Raw genomic sequence first — 15,581 nt, 5'->3', positions numbered from 1 at the left:
TTGCAGTTTTACATTACAATTTTCCAGGAGAAAAATCGAAGAAGCAGGGGACTTAAGTGAAAGTCTCCATGTTCTCTATCTGGTGGGAAACAAATTTGAGATATTGAAGATGATAAAACTTCGGTCTGTATTAACCCACACAGAATCCTAGAGTATGTGTTTTCAGCATTGTTCTAACTTGCCGTTCTGAATGCTAATCTAAATTACATAATACTAGATCTAGGAGTGAGGTAAGCAGTTTTTTTTTTTCTTTTTTCTTTTCAGTTTTGTAGCAAAGATCTGTTTGGAATGTGGATTGAATACAATAGAATAGGCCTATCCAATTTCTCCACCACACCTATTTCTGACTGGAGCGTCACAAGCAGCAGCTGTTGTCTAAAAGGACAGCGTCCCTGGATTATTACTCAATTTGATGAACAGCAGTCACATGTTTGGATTGCTAATTGGAAACTACCAGTCTGAAATCTGAGATTGCGATTTTGACGTCATGTCTTATCTGCCCGTTTTAGTGCTCCATTAAGCAAGCGGAATGAAAAAGAAGGATTGTTTATTTGGAATGCCTTCCCACAACTTACTCGAGTGATTTGAGTGTGTTTTTTTTATGACTGCAATTGTGACCTTAGATTACTGAGATTCTCTTCCGTTGCGTTGTTAAGCCTGGATGCAGAAGTGGGCGGTAACTGTAATGCGTAGCTTGAGATGTTTGTTCATGCGTATGTGAGTCACTTCAGATCCCTGTCTTGATAGTCATTCTGTCTGTTCAGAATTGCTCTGGCATTGAGCCAGTTTAACAAGATGGATGGTCACTTCCTACTCACCCAAACTTGCTGTATTATCATCTGTGTAGGCTTACTAGACCTTATTATAGGGATGGGCATCTCAAGTAATTTTGTAGCTGAGTACCTATAATCTATAATGTAAAAAAGGGGGTTATAAATTACTTGAAAATAAAATTGTAAGTTAAAGGGGTAGTCCAATCAGGATAATCAGTACACACAGTGCATGTTAAATAGGGCCAACAGAAGCTCAAAAACTCTTGCTTGACACACTTGACAACTATATTAGCGCCAACACCAACGCACAATAGCGTTCTGTTTTTTATAAGCATATGCTGCTGCTATGTCTTCTGCTGCTTTAAATGCTCAAGCTTTTTAAAGCCAGGTGGGTTCTGATTGGCTGTCAATGTTTTTGTCATTCATCAGCTGGAAAAATAACTCTGAAAGTGATTCCAACTAGAGGTCGACCGATATGTTTTTTTTCAGGCCGATGCCGATCTTTTGAAATCCGGGTCGGCCGATGGCCGATAAATGCTGCCGATTTATTTTGGCCGATATTTGGCCGATTATGTTCTTGTTTTTAACCTCTATTTGAAAGATAAAATGTAACACAAATAATTACTTAAGATAGACAAAATTTCTCAACAAAAACATTTATTGAACACTTTACCAATCTGCACTTGTACAGAAGACAAAAAGACCTTGAGATATGTTTGGTGATTGTACCTGAATGAATTGAAAATTAATTTGCTACATTTCAGATTAATATATTTGTTTTCCTTAACATTTTAATAAGTAACTTAAACACTTTGCAGTTTGAATGATGTCCTGATAAACAAAATGACGGAGTATGTTTTTATGTTTCCACTGTTTGATCGCGCCCGCGCCCGCGCCTCACACACACACGCGCGCGCGTTTGCACACAAATATAAGTAAACACTTTGCGACTTTAAACACACGCGACTTTTCGATCTCGATCGCGCCCACGCCTCTCTCTCTCTCACACACACACAACATATTCCAGCATTACAATCTTTACATCGCAGCCGGAGCTAAAGCGGAGCTACATATTAGGTGTCCCTAAAGAACCCGCACATCTAGTAGTTCCGCATTACTTTGCACTCGAGTTTTATTTATTTTTATAGCGTGTATTCTCCGTGGAAATTTATACACCGAACCGTGACGCCTGTACCGTTTCGGTTCAATACGAATACATGTACCGTTCCCCCCCTAGTCTACAGTGAAATACAGTCTCACATTACACTACTGTTTGGCCAGCATTTTAACCGTGTTTAATCCAGCTACTAGCTAACGGAATGTTAAAGTTAACTGCTGACTAGTGTCAAGTGCAACGAAGCGATGTTTCTGTTATTCTAACGTCCGTTTTCAGAGCATCCAAGAGAAGCACAGGCATAGTAGCACTGAAATGAAGCACAGAAATGCGCGTTGATATTCGGTAAATAACGGTCGTTAAGGCACCAGTGCCGTATTAGCTCCGGGTCTGTCTGTAGCTACCCAACCCTAGCGACAACGACGCTAGCAAAGCCAGTCCTTCACTAGCATATAGTTGGTCTCTTTTTTTATTACTTATTTCTCTGCATTGAGTGACAACCCTCTCAAATACAAGACACACAAACAGAACAAATAAAAGTCTCAGATTCACTGTCTGTAAATTCTTGCTTACTTATTGTGACATGATAGCAACCCTTCTGCTGTGCTAATGCAACCTCAACTACGCTATCAATTTCAAAGTAGCCGAACGTCATGTCGCCTATTCATGTTTTTTCTCTAAGTTGGCAGTAACATATCAAAAGTTTTTAATTAAATATAAAGGAGTTTTCTCCAAGGAACTTAGCTCCTTCCTGGATGCACTGGATGCCCACAGATGCGCCTGCCTAATAATCGGCTTGATACACTTGGATATTGGCCGATGCCGATTATGTTAAAAATGCAAAAAATCGACCGATTAATCGGTCGACCTCTAATTCCAACAATATTGTTCCTCTCTGTCATTATCATTCTAGTTGTGGTGTGGGCATCTCTATTCTGAAAGAATTAGAATGATTATTAAAATTTTGCAGTTATAGATAACCTTTTATCAATAGATATGTATACGTTAGGGTGCATCAAAAAACACAATTCTTGAATTTTGATATGGCTACATTCCAATATATGTAGAAACAACACATGCAAAATATTTGTCCAGTACATGATGATTTAGGGGTGCCACCGCACATCTGTTTTTGTTGGATAAAGTGCTTAACATTGCTCAATGGTCACAATGGAGATTTGAGGTAAACAATACTACAGCTCAAGAAAACTGAGATGATCTTTCTGTTTGAGGTGATCTTTCTGTGTTGGGTATGTATTATTACATAATTACTATCATATCTGTAATTGTGTCTTTGTATACTTATTTATTATAAGTCATTTAAGTCATATTTATAGGTATTTGGTGCTCATTACATCTAGCTAACGTTAGCTAGCAACAGTTTGCTAACCAGTCAGCTATCTATGTTAGCTAAGCTATTAAACTTAACATCAACAGTATTCTAGAGTGGACACTGTCATATTCAGAGTATACAGTGGGGAGAACAAGTATTTGATACACTGCCGATTTTGCAGGTTTTCCCACTTACAAAGCATGTAGAGGTCTGTATTTTTTATCATAGGTACATTTTAACTGTGAGAGACGGAATCTAAAACAAAAATTCAGAACCTGTATAAAAGACACCCGTCCACACGCTCAATCAAACAGACTCCAACCTCTCCACAATGGCCAAGACCAGAGAGCTGTGTAAATACATAAGGGATAAAATTGTAGACCTGCACAAGGCTGGGATGGGCTACAGGACAATAGGCAAGCAGCTTGGTGAGAAGGCAACAACTGTTGGCGCAATTATTAGAAAATGGAAGAAGTTCTAGGTGACGGTCAATCTCCCTCGGTCTGGGGCACCATGCAAGATCTCACCTTGTGGGGCATCAATGATGATGAGGAAGGTGAGGGATCAGCCCAGAACTACACGGCATGACCTGGTCAATGACCTGAAGAGAGCTGGGACCACAGTCTCAAAGAAAACCATTAGAAACACACTACGCCGTCATGGATTAAAATCCTGCAGCGCACGCAAGGTCCCCCTGCTCAAGCCAGCGCATGTCCAGGGCCGTTTGAAGTTTGCCAATGACCATCTGGATGATCCAGAAGAGGAATGGGAGAAGGTCATGTGGTCTGATGAGACAAAAATAGAGCTTTTTGCTCTAAACTCCACTCCACAAGAAGGATGAGTACAACTCCAAAAACACCATCCCAACCGTGAAGCATGGAGGTGGAAACATAATTTTTTGGGGATGCTTTTCTGCAAAGGGGACAGGACACCTGCACCGTATTGAGGGAGAATGGATGGGGCCATGTATCGCAAGATCTTGGCAAACAACCTCCTTCCCTCAGTAAGAGCATTGAAGATGGGTCGTGGCTGGGTCTTCCAGCATGACAACGACCTGAAACACACAGCCAGGGCAACTAAGGAGTGGCTCCGTAAGAAGCATCTCAAGATCCTGGAGTGGCCTAGCCAGTCTCCAGACCTGAACCCAATAGAAAATCTTCTGAGGGAGCTGAAAGTCCGTATTGCCCAGCGACAGCCCCGACATCTGCATGATCTGGAGAAGGTCTGTATGGAGGAGAGGGCCAGAATTCCTGCAGTGTGTGCAAACATGGTCAAGAACTACAGGAAACGTATGATCTCTGTAATTGCAAACAAAGGTTTCTGTACCAAAGTTCTGCTTTTCTGATGTATCAAATACTTATGTCATGCAATAAAATGCAAATTAATTACTTAAAAATCATACAATGTGATTTTCTGGATTTCTGTTTTAGATTCTGTCACTCACAGTTTGTAGAGTCAACTTAAGAGATCAAAATTACAGACTTCTACATGCTTTGTAAGTGGGAAAACCTGAAAAATCTGCAGTGTACCAAATACTTGTTCTCCCCACTGTAGATGTCTCATGTGTATTGAGAGTAGCATTGTAGTTGTTACAGTAAATTAACAGGGTAAGGCCACATGAACATGTCCCATTGACCTCCATTCATTTTGTCTATAGGACAAATGAATGGACAATCTTGAAAGTTGAATTCTGAGAAATGCCCAAGTTGCCCAAAGGGTTCAAACAAACAACTTTTACTTTGATAACCCTATAGAACATGTTACTGTATAAAAGTTCACTGTACTCAACATTTCCAGGTCAACCTTTTGGCAATTAGACTAAAAATTGCACATTTTTCGAAATTTCGCCAAAGTTCATGTGTTAGGTGGCACCCCTAAATCTCAATGGAATCCCTCAAAACTTTGCAAAAGTCATTTTTATGTTAATTGGAACAAAATGCAATGCCAGCCAAATTGATATTTTGAAATTAAAATTTCCCATTCAAATTTGATGCACCCTAGTATACGTAGATGCCACATTCGACCGCTCCCGCCATCTTGGAACGGTCAGCGTGTCGTCACTCACAGTAAGGATCAAGAGATTTTTATGGTAACTTTTTAATGTCGTTTTAGCTGTTGCCTTCATCTTGTATTATGTTAGTTTAGCAAAATCGTTTGCTGAAGTCTATTGCAGATATAGATATTCATACATGCGTCAAACTACAGTAGCAGACGCTCAGTCAACTTGCTCTTGAATGTTCACGGACCGGATTTGACCCTTCCAATATGGCGGACGGCAGACCATAGAAACAACCACTAATGAGGCATCAATGTGTGTGTATATACAGTATGCCATGTAGGAAGACACATCATGGCCATATTTCAGGATGACAATGTAAAGATTCATCAGGCTTAATCTGTGAAAGAATGTTTGGGAGGGAGCATGAATAATTATTTTTACACATGATTGGCACCTCTGAGTCCAGACCTTAAGTTCATTGAAAGTCTTTGGTGCTCGATTAGACTTTACAGAGTGCATTCATTCACAATTTGAGCCTGATGAATCTAGACATTGTCATCCTGGAATATGGCCATGTTGTTTCTTCCTACATGGTTGTTAAATAAATGAAAAGCTACACACTCCATTGATTAGGGTTAGAAGAACTGTTGCCAAACACTTGTAAACATATCACCTCTTACCAGCAGACAAAGGCATAAGTCAAGTAGTCGATTACTTGTGTGCGTTCCTTCCTTAGTACATTGTATTGTAGGCCTCTGCGGTCTGTAAATGTAGCAAGCCCAAGCATCAGTGCATGTGATATGCAGACATGCAGTAACAGACATTACAATTGGCTCTTTGTCTACATGTGTGCTTGGTGCATAGCTTGTTGGGGGTCAGAGTTCAGTCCCAGAGACTGAGCAGGGATGAACAGGAATGCCCAAAATACAGTTTATATAACCCTTTGACCTCTGGTGTTCAAGACATGCTTGAATAAAGAGCTATTTGTGTAGAGTTCGATTTTACAGATAAGAGTGTTGGGTGAAAGTCAGGTGTTGGTGTGCGTATTGATTATTTTTTTTTCTGCTTTTATGAATTTATGAAGGGAAGAGACTGAAAGAGAAACCTGTTTGTGGACCCTCGGAAACTGTGGGAGTTGTTTTGAGAAGGGAAATGAATTTTGTATGGGATCAATGGAGACATTATATCTGAAGTCAACAACCGATGTTCTTCTCAAGAACTATTGACAGACTCTAGGAACAAACACCTTTTCCCATGCATTTGTGATTAAAATTTACATTACTGCCAGTTTCGGAACCTGTTATATTTATTTATTTATTTGCCATAAAAAAAAAAGAATTTTCTGAAGAAAATGAATAATATGGTGCTAGTGCGATGTTGGAGATTGCCAGAGTGTTTATATACTGTATGGTTGCAAAGGTGTTCCGATTGGTTTTATCACATGGCTCCTTGGTAAATTTGTGGTATTTTTTTTTTGATCCCCTGAAGTAAAATGTAAATTCTTCGGTACATGGAAATTATTATATCAGAGTATCATGATATTTCTTCGGCAATATGTAAAGGGTTATGAGTCAAAGATGTATAGAGTGATGAAATGAGTGTAACTGTACAGTGGAAATTTACAGGGATTACTGATCCCCTGAGTCACTCGCTGCAGGGTACCATGCCAGTGTCTGTCCTCTGTGCTGTTCTCCGAGGTCATTCTTTCCCTCTGCAGCCTTTGCTTTCACTCATTCTTGCCCTTTCTGTCATTCTCTATGTATTTGACTGACCAAACACTTGGCCTGTCTCATTTAGAGCTGTGTAATGTGTTTTTCTGTCTGTGCAGACACTAGCTCTCAGCACTTATTGAATAAGCTGAGCTAACTCTGCTGTTAGCTCTCCTCTATGGCAAACGTTTCAGAGTATAGTAAGTGAATGAAGTTATGATTTAATCTAGAAATTTGTCAACTAGGCTAAATTGTCGATTTTGTCCGAAAGAGTCATTTTGTGTAAACCTATGCAAAAATACTTCTGGAAGCGAGGCTCTGGAAAAAGTGGGTGGGCAGTTTTCAACTCCTCCCTCGACTGCAAAGCAGTCAAATCCAGTCGAAGACACCTAGATGCTATAAGGGGGAGGGACATTCTCATTCTTGCCAACATGTTATTGGACAAAAATTTGTATACACCCTTGAGTGCAAGATGAGTAATCATTATTTTTGGTTCATTTTCCCAGAAAACAGAAAGTGTGTAAATTTGGTCAACTTTAAGGGGCACATTATATACAGTATATACAAATTAACAGATATGTACACAAAGCCCCAAAAACTGTTTTAGTGGGGTGTTGTCATGGCTCAAATCTCTGTCTTTGATCTCTGTAACTATAAAATCCATCTAATTTTACTAATCTCTGTCAGTTTGTACCATACATGACTTGGTTTATGTAAAATGTATTAGATTTTTTTTGGGTGAACCACCTTTAATGGGTTTTTTAATAATATTGAAACATTAAATACACATTGCATAGGTCTGGGGCGGGTGTTTTTAATGTATTAATAATTTTAATGCATTATTTTTCGCCATAACTAATTAATTAAATTAACACGTTAAATCAACAGCCATAATAGTTATATGCAGTAGGCTATAAGGCATTTATATATATATATAATATTTACTGTATGTATATATATGTGTATATATATATATATATATATATATATATATATATATAGCTCTAAGTAAAGCATTACCAAACTTGTTTTATTAATTTATTGTCTTCTTTCTTCAGCTGGCAAGGGTAATGGGAGCCCAGAGTATATTGCCTTTGTTCTGGTGCCTTTCTTCTTTCTGGTGGGGCTTCTGGGAGTCTTCATCTGCCACATCCTGAAGCGGAAGGGCTACCGCTGTACAACCGAGTCAGAAGATGAAGAGCTTAAGAAAGAGGAGGCTGAAGAGGATAAAGATCCAGAAAAAGGAGGTGAGTGTTTCGTTGAAATTTGGTTAATATTGTGCATAAATTGACCATGTTTCTTAAAATGGCTAAAGATGATCAAACTTCCTCCAAAATAAATGGCAACTCATCATTCAGTTCCTGTGATTTTGTTATGGCCAGTGAATTGCAGGAAGGAGTTTGTGAAATCAGGGATCTTAAAATGAACATTCGAGCAGCAGCTATTTATTTTTTTCTATTAATTGGCTCCTCGTTGCTTGCTGAAGTCAGATGGTTTGTTTATTAAAATGATTCGAAAGCTGTACGGTGTATAAGCAGTAGATTGAAATGAAAATGAAAACTGAAGAAGTAAATATTTTTAAACTACTTTCCTCTTAGCAATCAGTTGAAGGACCGTTTTAAGTGGATACGTGACCTCATTCCATGGTGTTTCAAGTTCTTGTGGGATGGAGGACTTAAGCTGAGGTTTATATTCAGCCCACTTGAAAGCAAATTTAGTTTTTTCTTGTTTTCCAGACATTCTTTGCTTTGGAAGAGAGGTGAAGGAATTTCATGGAAAAGAAAAACTGTAGCCCCTTCTGTTAAAAGCCTCTTTTAACGCACTCGCTCTCGTCTTATTTTATCTCATAAAAAAATTCATCTTCTCATTGTTTTGACATGTCTTTAAGTATTCACAGTAATCAGTTTTAGTACCGTCAATTTTAGATTGGAGAACAGCCAATACTTAATACTCCACTCCATCGTGTTTCTTCCTCATCTTAAGGAGTTTTTCCTTGCCACACGCCACAGTCGTCTTTCTGATGGCATTTAGCCTTTATTTTCTAAAGCTGCTTTGAAACAATATGTATTGTGAAAAGTGCTGCACAAACTAGATTTACTTTCATTTTCTTAAGAAAATGAGTAATAGCCAATGGGATTGCTGTTTGGTTAAGGTCTTGTCAAGTCACCTTTATTTATTTAGTGATGACAGGAAATACTGCAACAAAGTTTGTTTCGGCTATATAGCAGATCTAGAAGAAAATAGTGTCATAGTCCAGCTTAAGTAAGTTCAGTGATGGTTCATTTTTGTTGTGAAAAAGTTATTAATTTAGTTCATTTATCTATACAGCCGCTCTGGAGAAAACTGTGATGTCATCGTCCAGCTCAGTTCAGTTCTCATATAATTGGTGTCAATGCAGGCAGATCAATAATATTGTTGAATATTAAATGTCCCCAACTAAGCAAGCTAAAAGGCGGCAAAGGTGACAGTGGCAAGGAATCAAAACTCCATCTGGTGACAGAATGGAGAAAAAAAACCTTGGGAGAACCCAGGCTCAGTCGGGGGCCAGTTCTCCTCTGGCTATTGAACGAACAGTGTATGATTATGATCCAGGCAGCATTACAGGTCAGAAGTCTGATCAGAGCATTCAGAATATTTATCCAGTTCCATCTGGTTGAAGATTGGAGTCACGCCAGTATGGAGACGGGTTTGTTGAGGATCAGGGCCGATGGCTGTCGTGTCGGTGAGGCCTTCACAGGGGAGAGTTGACACAACCTCTGCTGACACGTCAGAGATGCGTTGTGGTCATGTTTAGGCGCAGGTCCACCATCTGATCTTGATTTGGCCCTGATCCGGGCTGACCACCTCATGCGTTGTGGTTGTGTCTAGGCGCAGGTCCACTATCTGATCTGGATACAGCCCGGATCTGGCTGATTACAGTAAACCTTGGCATAAACAGAGAGACTAAAATTTGCGTAGATGCTGTTCTTTTTATGATTTTAACAAGTACGTCATCAGGTGTTATAGGAAATGTTCCCCGGTCCGACTGACCTAGTTTATGCAGCCTTACATAAACTGTTCTGCATGATTGCGACTTGTGCGTTTGTTACTTACTGGCTTAGGTCAAAAGAATCCATCCCATGTCTCTATAATATACTGGGGGTGTATTATTACAGAAAGATCCTAACTTTAGAATCCTATCTTATCTGTCTGGTAATCATGGCAATTTCAGTTAGGACCACATTTGGGACAAAAGCTATTACAGAATAACATTTCCTAAGTGCATTATCTTATTTTAACTACAAATAGGAAAAGGGTATTACAGAAGCATCCTAACTCGACAAAAAAATCCTGAAAACCGTCTTAACTTTAGGATTTCCCTTCCTAACTTCAAAACTTTTTGAAAGACAATAGTAAAAATCACTCTACAATAGCTTTGTTCGAGAATGACGTTACATTTATTAATGGTATAAGGTGAAGAGCAGTGATGTTTGATGGTGGAGAGAGACTTTTGGAAGATCCAGATAATGTGCTGTGCTTTGATGACAAAATACTTGTAAATAATTACTCCCACGACATGCAATAATACAGTTAGAACACAAACTGCGACCAACATTATGGTAGCTGTTATGAGTCATCACAGAACAGATACAGTACCGTAAACGCCACAGGCGCAGACACATTTTCGGCAACTCTTGCCCGCTCTCTGTCTTTGTCTTCGGGAGTGAGCCAAGGTAAAAACTTACCAAATAGAAGAGATTTTACCTTTTCTACCGAGCTAATCAAAACTTTTATATCTGCAGCCCTGAAATTAAAAGCATGCCAATGTTGTTTTTCCATTTTAATCTTATGTTTACCTCGCAGCAGCAGCTTGCGCGTATTTGGTCGAACTCGATGGAGAGAGTTAAGATTTCCTAGCTAGACATAAGATAAGATTTTGTAAGATATTAATATAAGTATCCTAAATCAAGTGAAGATTTGCTTCTGTAATAAGAATTTCTGAAAATTTAATTTACTTACCATACCTTAAGTTAAGACTAAGATAGAAAGTGTCTGTAATAAACCCCCTGGTTCCTAGAAATGGATTGGGTCACTTTAGTGTCTTATTTTTAGTGTATATATATATATATATATATATATATACATTTTTTTTTTTTTTTTTTTTTTTTTTTTTTTTTGGATAGGTCCAGATTTTGAACGCTTCAAAAAGTAACCGCACATATATTCAACAACAAGATGCTCAATGTGAGGTACCATTCATGTTCATAGCGCAGGCAAGTACAGTGTGAGGTGTGCACCCAAGTACACTAGAAACTAGTACTATATATTACATGTCGTCCTGCCAAAGATACGCCACACATGCTAGAGAACATGCTACAAAACAAAGAACAAACTAGGAAGAGAATTTGGCACGCCTTATGTAAAGAACAGGGCTGGTTCAATTGTATTGTGTTGTTCTCCGTGTTCACCTTTCTTACGTTTATTGTTCGTAATAAACGTATTTATATAATGGCATATACAGTATATTAGTTAACATGAACTAACAATGGACAAATACATCTATAGCATTTATCAATCTAGTTGTTAATCTCAACATTTACTAATACATTATTTAAAATAAAAAAAATGATATCTGTTAACATTAGTTCATGCACTGTGAACTAACATGAACAGTTTTTATTAACTAACATTAACAAAGATTAATAAATGCTGTAAATATATAGACATATTGCTCATTTATAGTTTATGTAAGTTAATGTACTAACTATTGCTAAGTAATGAGTCCTTATTGTAAAGTGTTACCGTTTTTGTTAATGATAACAATGCTGAGTCAAGTGCTGTAAATATAATCTCTGCTTTGTCTAGAATCGTTTTATTTATTTTTTATTTTGCCTACAATACATTTCCTCTTGAAAGTGTTTTTTTTTTTCAGAATATATTTGTTAAAAGCTATTGAGAGTAATTAGAGCCACTCACCAATTTCCCATGAGCCTCTGCTCTAATCAGGATCTTTGGGCCCAGTGATTTGATTTAATTTGTGGATGGATTTACAGTAATTGTGGCTCTGATTAGAGCGAAACTGAAACACGGCTTTGGGGTGATCATTGTGGGTGTAATTGTGACTTTTTTGTTGTTCGTAAACTTGGACTGACCCTACAGGTATTTGGGCATAGTGTATGGAAGTTATTTAGCTGTAGATTAATACATGCAAATCAAAAACTATCAAATGCAGATTAGTCGTCATCAACTTTATATGACTCCAGAACTGCATACTTCTCTGTCTGATTCCCAGCTGTGAAATAATCCAACACAGGAAGTGTGTCCTTTTGAGCAGGGGTCCGTGGTTTCAGGAAGGACATGGGTGGTGTGTGTGTGTGTGTGTGTGTGTGTGTGTGTGTGTGTTTCCGTAAGCGGCCCCCTCTGAGCAGTAGTTTTGCAGAAATTCCCATCCATATCCAGATGCCTTTATGAAGCCTTTCACTGAAGTCAACAGACCGTATTTATAGTTAGTTTTGTAAATGTTAGTGTTTTCTGCTATCATAAGCAAGTCCTTTGTAGTACTACTGTGTCAGCAAAAATAATGTTTCATACCACCTGCATATTGAATGTGATGAAATAACAAACACTAATAACAGTTGGTTTGTGATGACGGTTGGAGACAAATGCTGTTAAACCAGCACACTTTTTCTGTATGTTTTGTCACCTCTGTTGTTGCATTTCTGCTTGGTTCTGCTCAACACTAAACAAGCTGAGTTTTTTTTAGATGAAAAATAAACATCACTTATACTTTAATCTTCTCGTTATTAATTTTTCTAACAAAAGCAAGGTGACTTGTATTCAGTTCTTCTATTTTTAACACACACACTCTCTCTCTCTCTCTCTCTCTCTCTCTCTCTCTCTCTCTCTCTCTCTCTCTCTCTCTCTCTCTCTCTCTCTCTCTCTCTCTCTCTCTCTCTCTCTCTCTCTCTCTCTCTCTCTCTCTCTCTCTCTCTCTCTCTCTCTCTCTCTCTCTCTCTCTCTCTCTCTCTCTCTCTCTCTCTCTCTCTTCTCTCTCTCAGATCTGAATGACACTTTCAGTGATGCCAACGCTGACACGGTGGGCCAAATTGTTAACTACACATGAAAAATGAAGGTAAGGTGAATGAATGTGAGGATAAAGATGAGTTTAGACATCACAATACTTTGCGAATGATTAGTACAAGGACGCAAGGCCTCTCAGAACTGATAGCATGTCTTTGTGGGTTTGTATACAGTACACTGAGGGAAATATGAGATGTGGTCAGTCAGAACCAGTCAGTCACATTGATCGTGATGCAGCATTGATTGTGACAGAGCATTAACAATCCTCAGCTGACCTCAGAACAGTGAATCGACATGTTCTCCAATCAGCTCCGATGAGTGTCTCCAGGCTGATTCAAATACCTTCAGCGGTTTCAACTGACTTCAAGGAACACTCCGACTTTTTGGGACTTTAGCTTGTTCACAGTATCCCCCAGAGTTAGATAAGTCCATACATACCTTTTTCATTTCTGTGCGTTCTGTAAGTGTTATTTGACGCACCCACCGCTAGCCTAGCTTAGCACAAAGACTGGATGTAAATGGATAAGGTAGCATACTAATCCCAATAAGTGACAAAATAATGCAAACATTTTCCTATTTACATGTTGTGATCTGTATAGTCACAGCGTGTACAAATAACAAGGCTATATGAGACAGAGACCATTTTTAATCGTATAAATACTGGGAACTATATTCTCACTAGGCGTAGGAGCACAGCTACTTGGGCGGAGTGGCTACTTGGGCGGAGTGATTAGCGCAGCACACGAGACGCCCTGTGGTGAGGAGCAGAGAGATCGCTCAGAGTTGGAGTAATAGAGTCAGCAATTACTAGATAGTAAATTTATAGTTTACAATCATGGGTGTTCGCTGTATCTTGTCTTAAAGCTTCCAAAGTTTGTAACTCCTCGTCTGTGTATTCTGGCTCAAAACTATATGGTTCTGGATCTTGGTTTGATACCCGGTAAAATTCCTCTGACAATTCCTCAAAGTCAGCCATGATCACGAGTCACGTTCGCTACTAGCTAGTTAGTCACGTTTGTTTTGTTTACGGAACCATCAACAGGGCGTCTCGTGTGCTGCGCTAATCACTCCGCCCAAGTAGCCACTCCGCCCAAGTAGCTGTGTTCCTACGCCTAGTGAGAATATAGTTCCCAGTATTTATACGATTAAAAATGGTCTCTGTCTCATATAGCCTTGTTATTTGTACACGCTGTGACTATACAGATCACAACATGTAAATAGGAAAATGTTTGCATTATTTTGTCACTTATTGGGATTAGTATGCTACCTTATCCATTTACATCCAGTCTTTGTGCTAAGCTAGGCTAGCGGTGGGTGCGTCAAATAACACTTACAGAACGCACAGAAATGAAAAAGGTATGTATGGACTTATCTAACTCTGGGGGATACTGTGAATAAGCTAAAGTCCCAAAAAGTCGGAGTGTTCCTTTCACACATCTACTTAAACCTGGAAATAAATATATTTCAAAATGAAAATTCTGTCATCATTTACTCACCCTTAAGTTGTTTCAAATCTGTATGGATTTCTTTCTTCTGCTGAACACAAAGGAAGATATTTTGAAAAATGTCAGTAACCAGACAGTTGATGGACCCCATTGACTTCCATAGTATTTTTTTCCTGCTATGTAAGTCATTGGGGTCCATCAGCTGTCTGGTTACTGACATTTTTCAAAATATCTTCCTTAGTGTTCAGAAGAAGAAAGAAATCCATACAGATTTGAAACAACTTAAGGGTGAGTAAATGATGACAGAATTTTCATTTTGAAGTGAACTATTCCTTTAAAGGCCCACTGAAGTTCCTTGAAAGGCGCAGCATTAGTCAATGTGTTGACGTCATTTCCACTGAAACAGAAAGACAAGGCGGGACATATTGAACAGCTCCTCCACTTTTAAAAAAAAGCTAATAGCGTTTAGATTATATTACAGCTCGGCCAGAGCCGTTCAGCAAGGTAAAGCTGCAGTTTCTCCTAATCTCTAACAGTTTCTCCTCCATATCGGTTTAAAATATAGCATTCTGTGCAGAATTAAAATGGTTCAGATACGTTTTATGGTCTGCGCCGACTGCTCTGTGCTGTCATGTCTCTGGACCGTAGCAGACTGTGTGTGTGCTGCAGCGGTTTGCGTGACAAACTTGAAACTCGCCCCAATGGAAAGCATATTTACACTGTTTGCAGTAAGATGTTGGTTATTTTCGTCAGTTACGCGTTGTTAAATCTAGAGAGAGAGAGAGATGAGAGATGTGTTGTGTGAATTACCTGGTCTCTGTTCAGCATCTCTCTCTATTAAAGGGATAGTTCACCCAAAAATATCATTCCTGTCATTAATTACTCGCCCTCATGTCATTCCAAACACGTAAGACTTTCGTTCATCTTCGGAACACAAATTTTTGATGAAATCCGAGAGCTTTCCGCCCCTCCATTGGGAGCAATGCAATTTACACATTCAAGGTCCAGAACGATAGGAAAGACATCATTAAAGTCATCATGTGACTCCAGTGGTTTAACCTCAATTGTACGAAGCGAGGCGAGATCTTTGTTTGCACAAAGAAACATGATGTACCTCGATATTTACGAAAATATTGACCTGCAATCCA

The 15,581-nt window shown here is 38.8% G+C and overlaps 1 protein-coding gene across 1 annotated transcript in view; it reads left to right on the top strand.

Moving 5' to 3' along the window:
* Positions 1–15,581, top strand: part of rell1 (RELT like 1) — a 33,098-nt gene that overhangs the window by 1,976 nt on the left and 15,541 nt on the right. The window contains 3 exon segments of the mRNA XM_081357661.1: positions 7,987–8,175; positions 12,967–13,023; positions 13,026–13,040. Coding sequence (XP_081213787.1) covers positions 7,987–8,175; positions 12,967–13,023; positions 13,026–13,040 — 261 coding nt within the window.

This window comes from Scardinius erythrophthalmus (assembly GCF_964197995.2).
Source record: "Scardinius erythrophthalmus genome assembly, chromosome: 2".
Taxonomy (NCBI): Eukaryota; Metazoa; Chordata; class Actinopteri; order Cypriniformes; family Leuciscidae; genus Scardinius; species Scardinius erythrophthalmus.
Note: the sequence above shows the minus strand (reverse complement) of the source record. Positions and strands in the feature narration are given on the sequence as shown.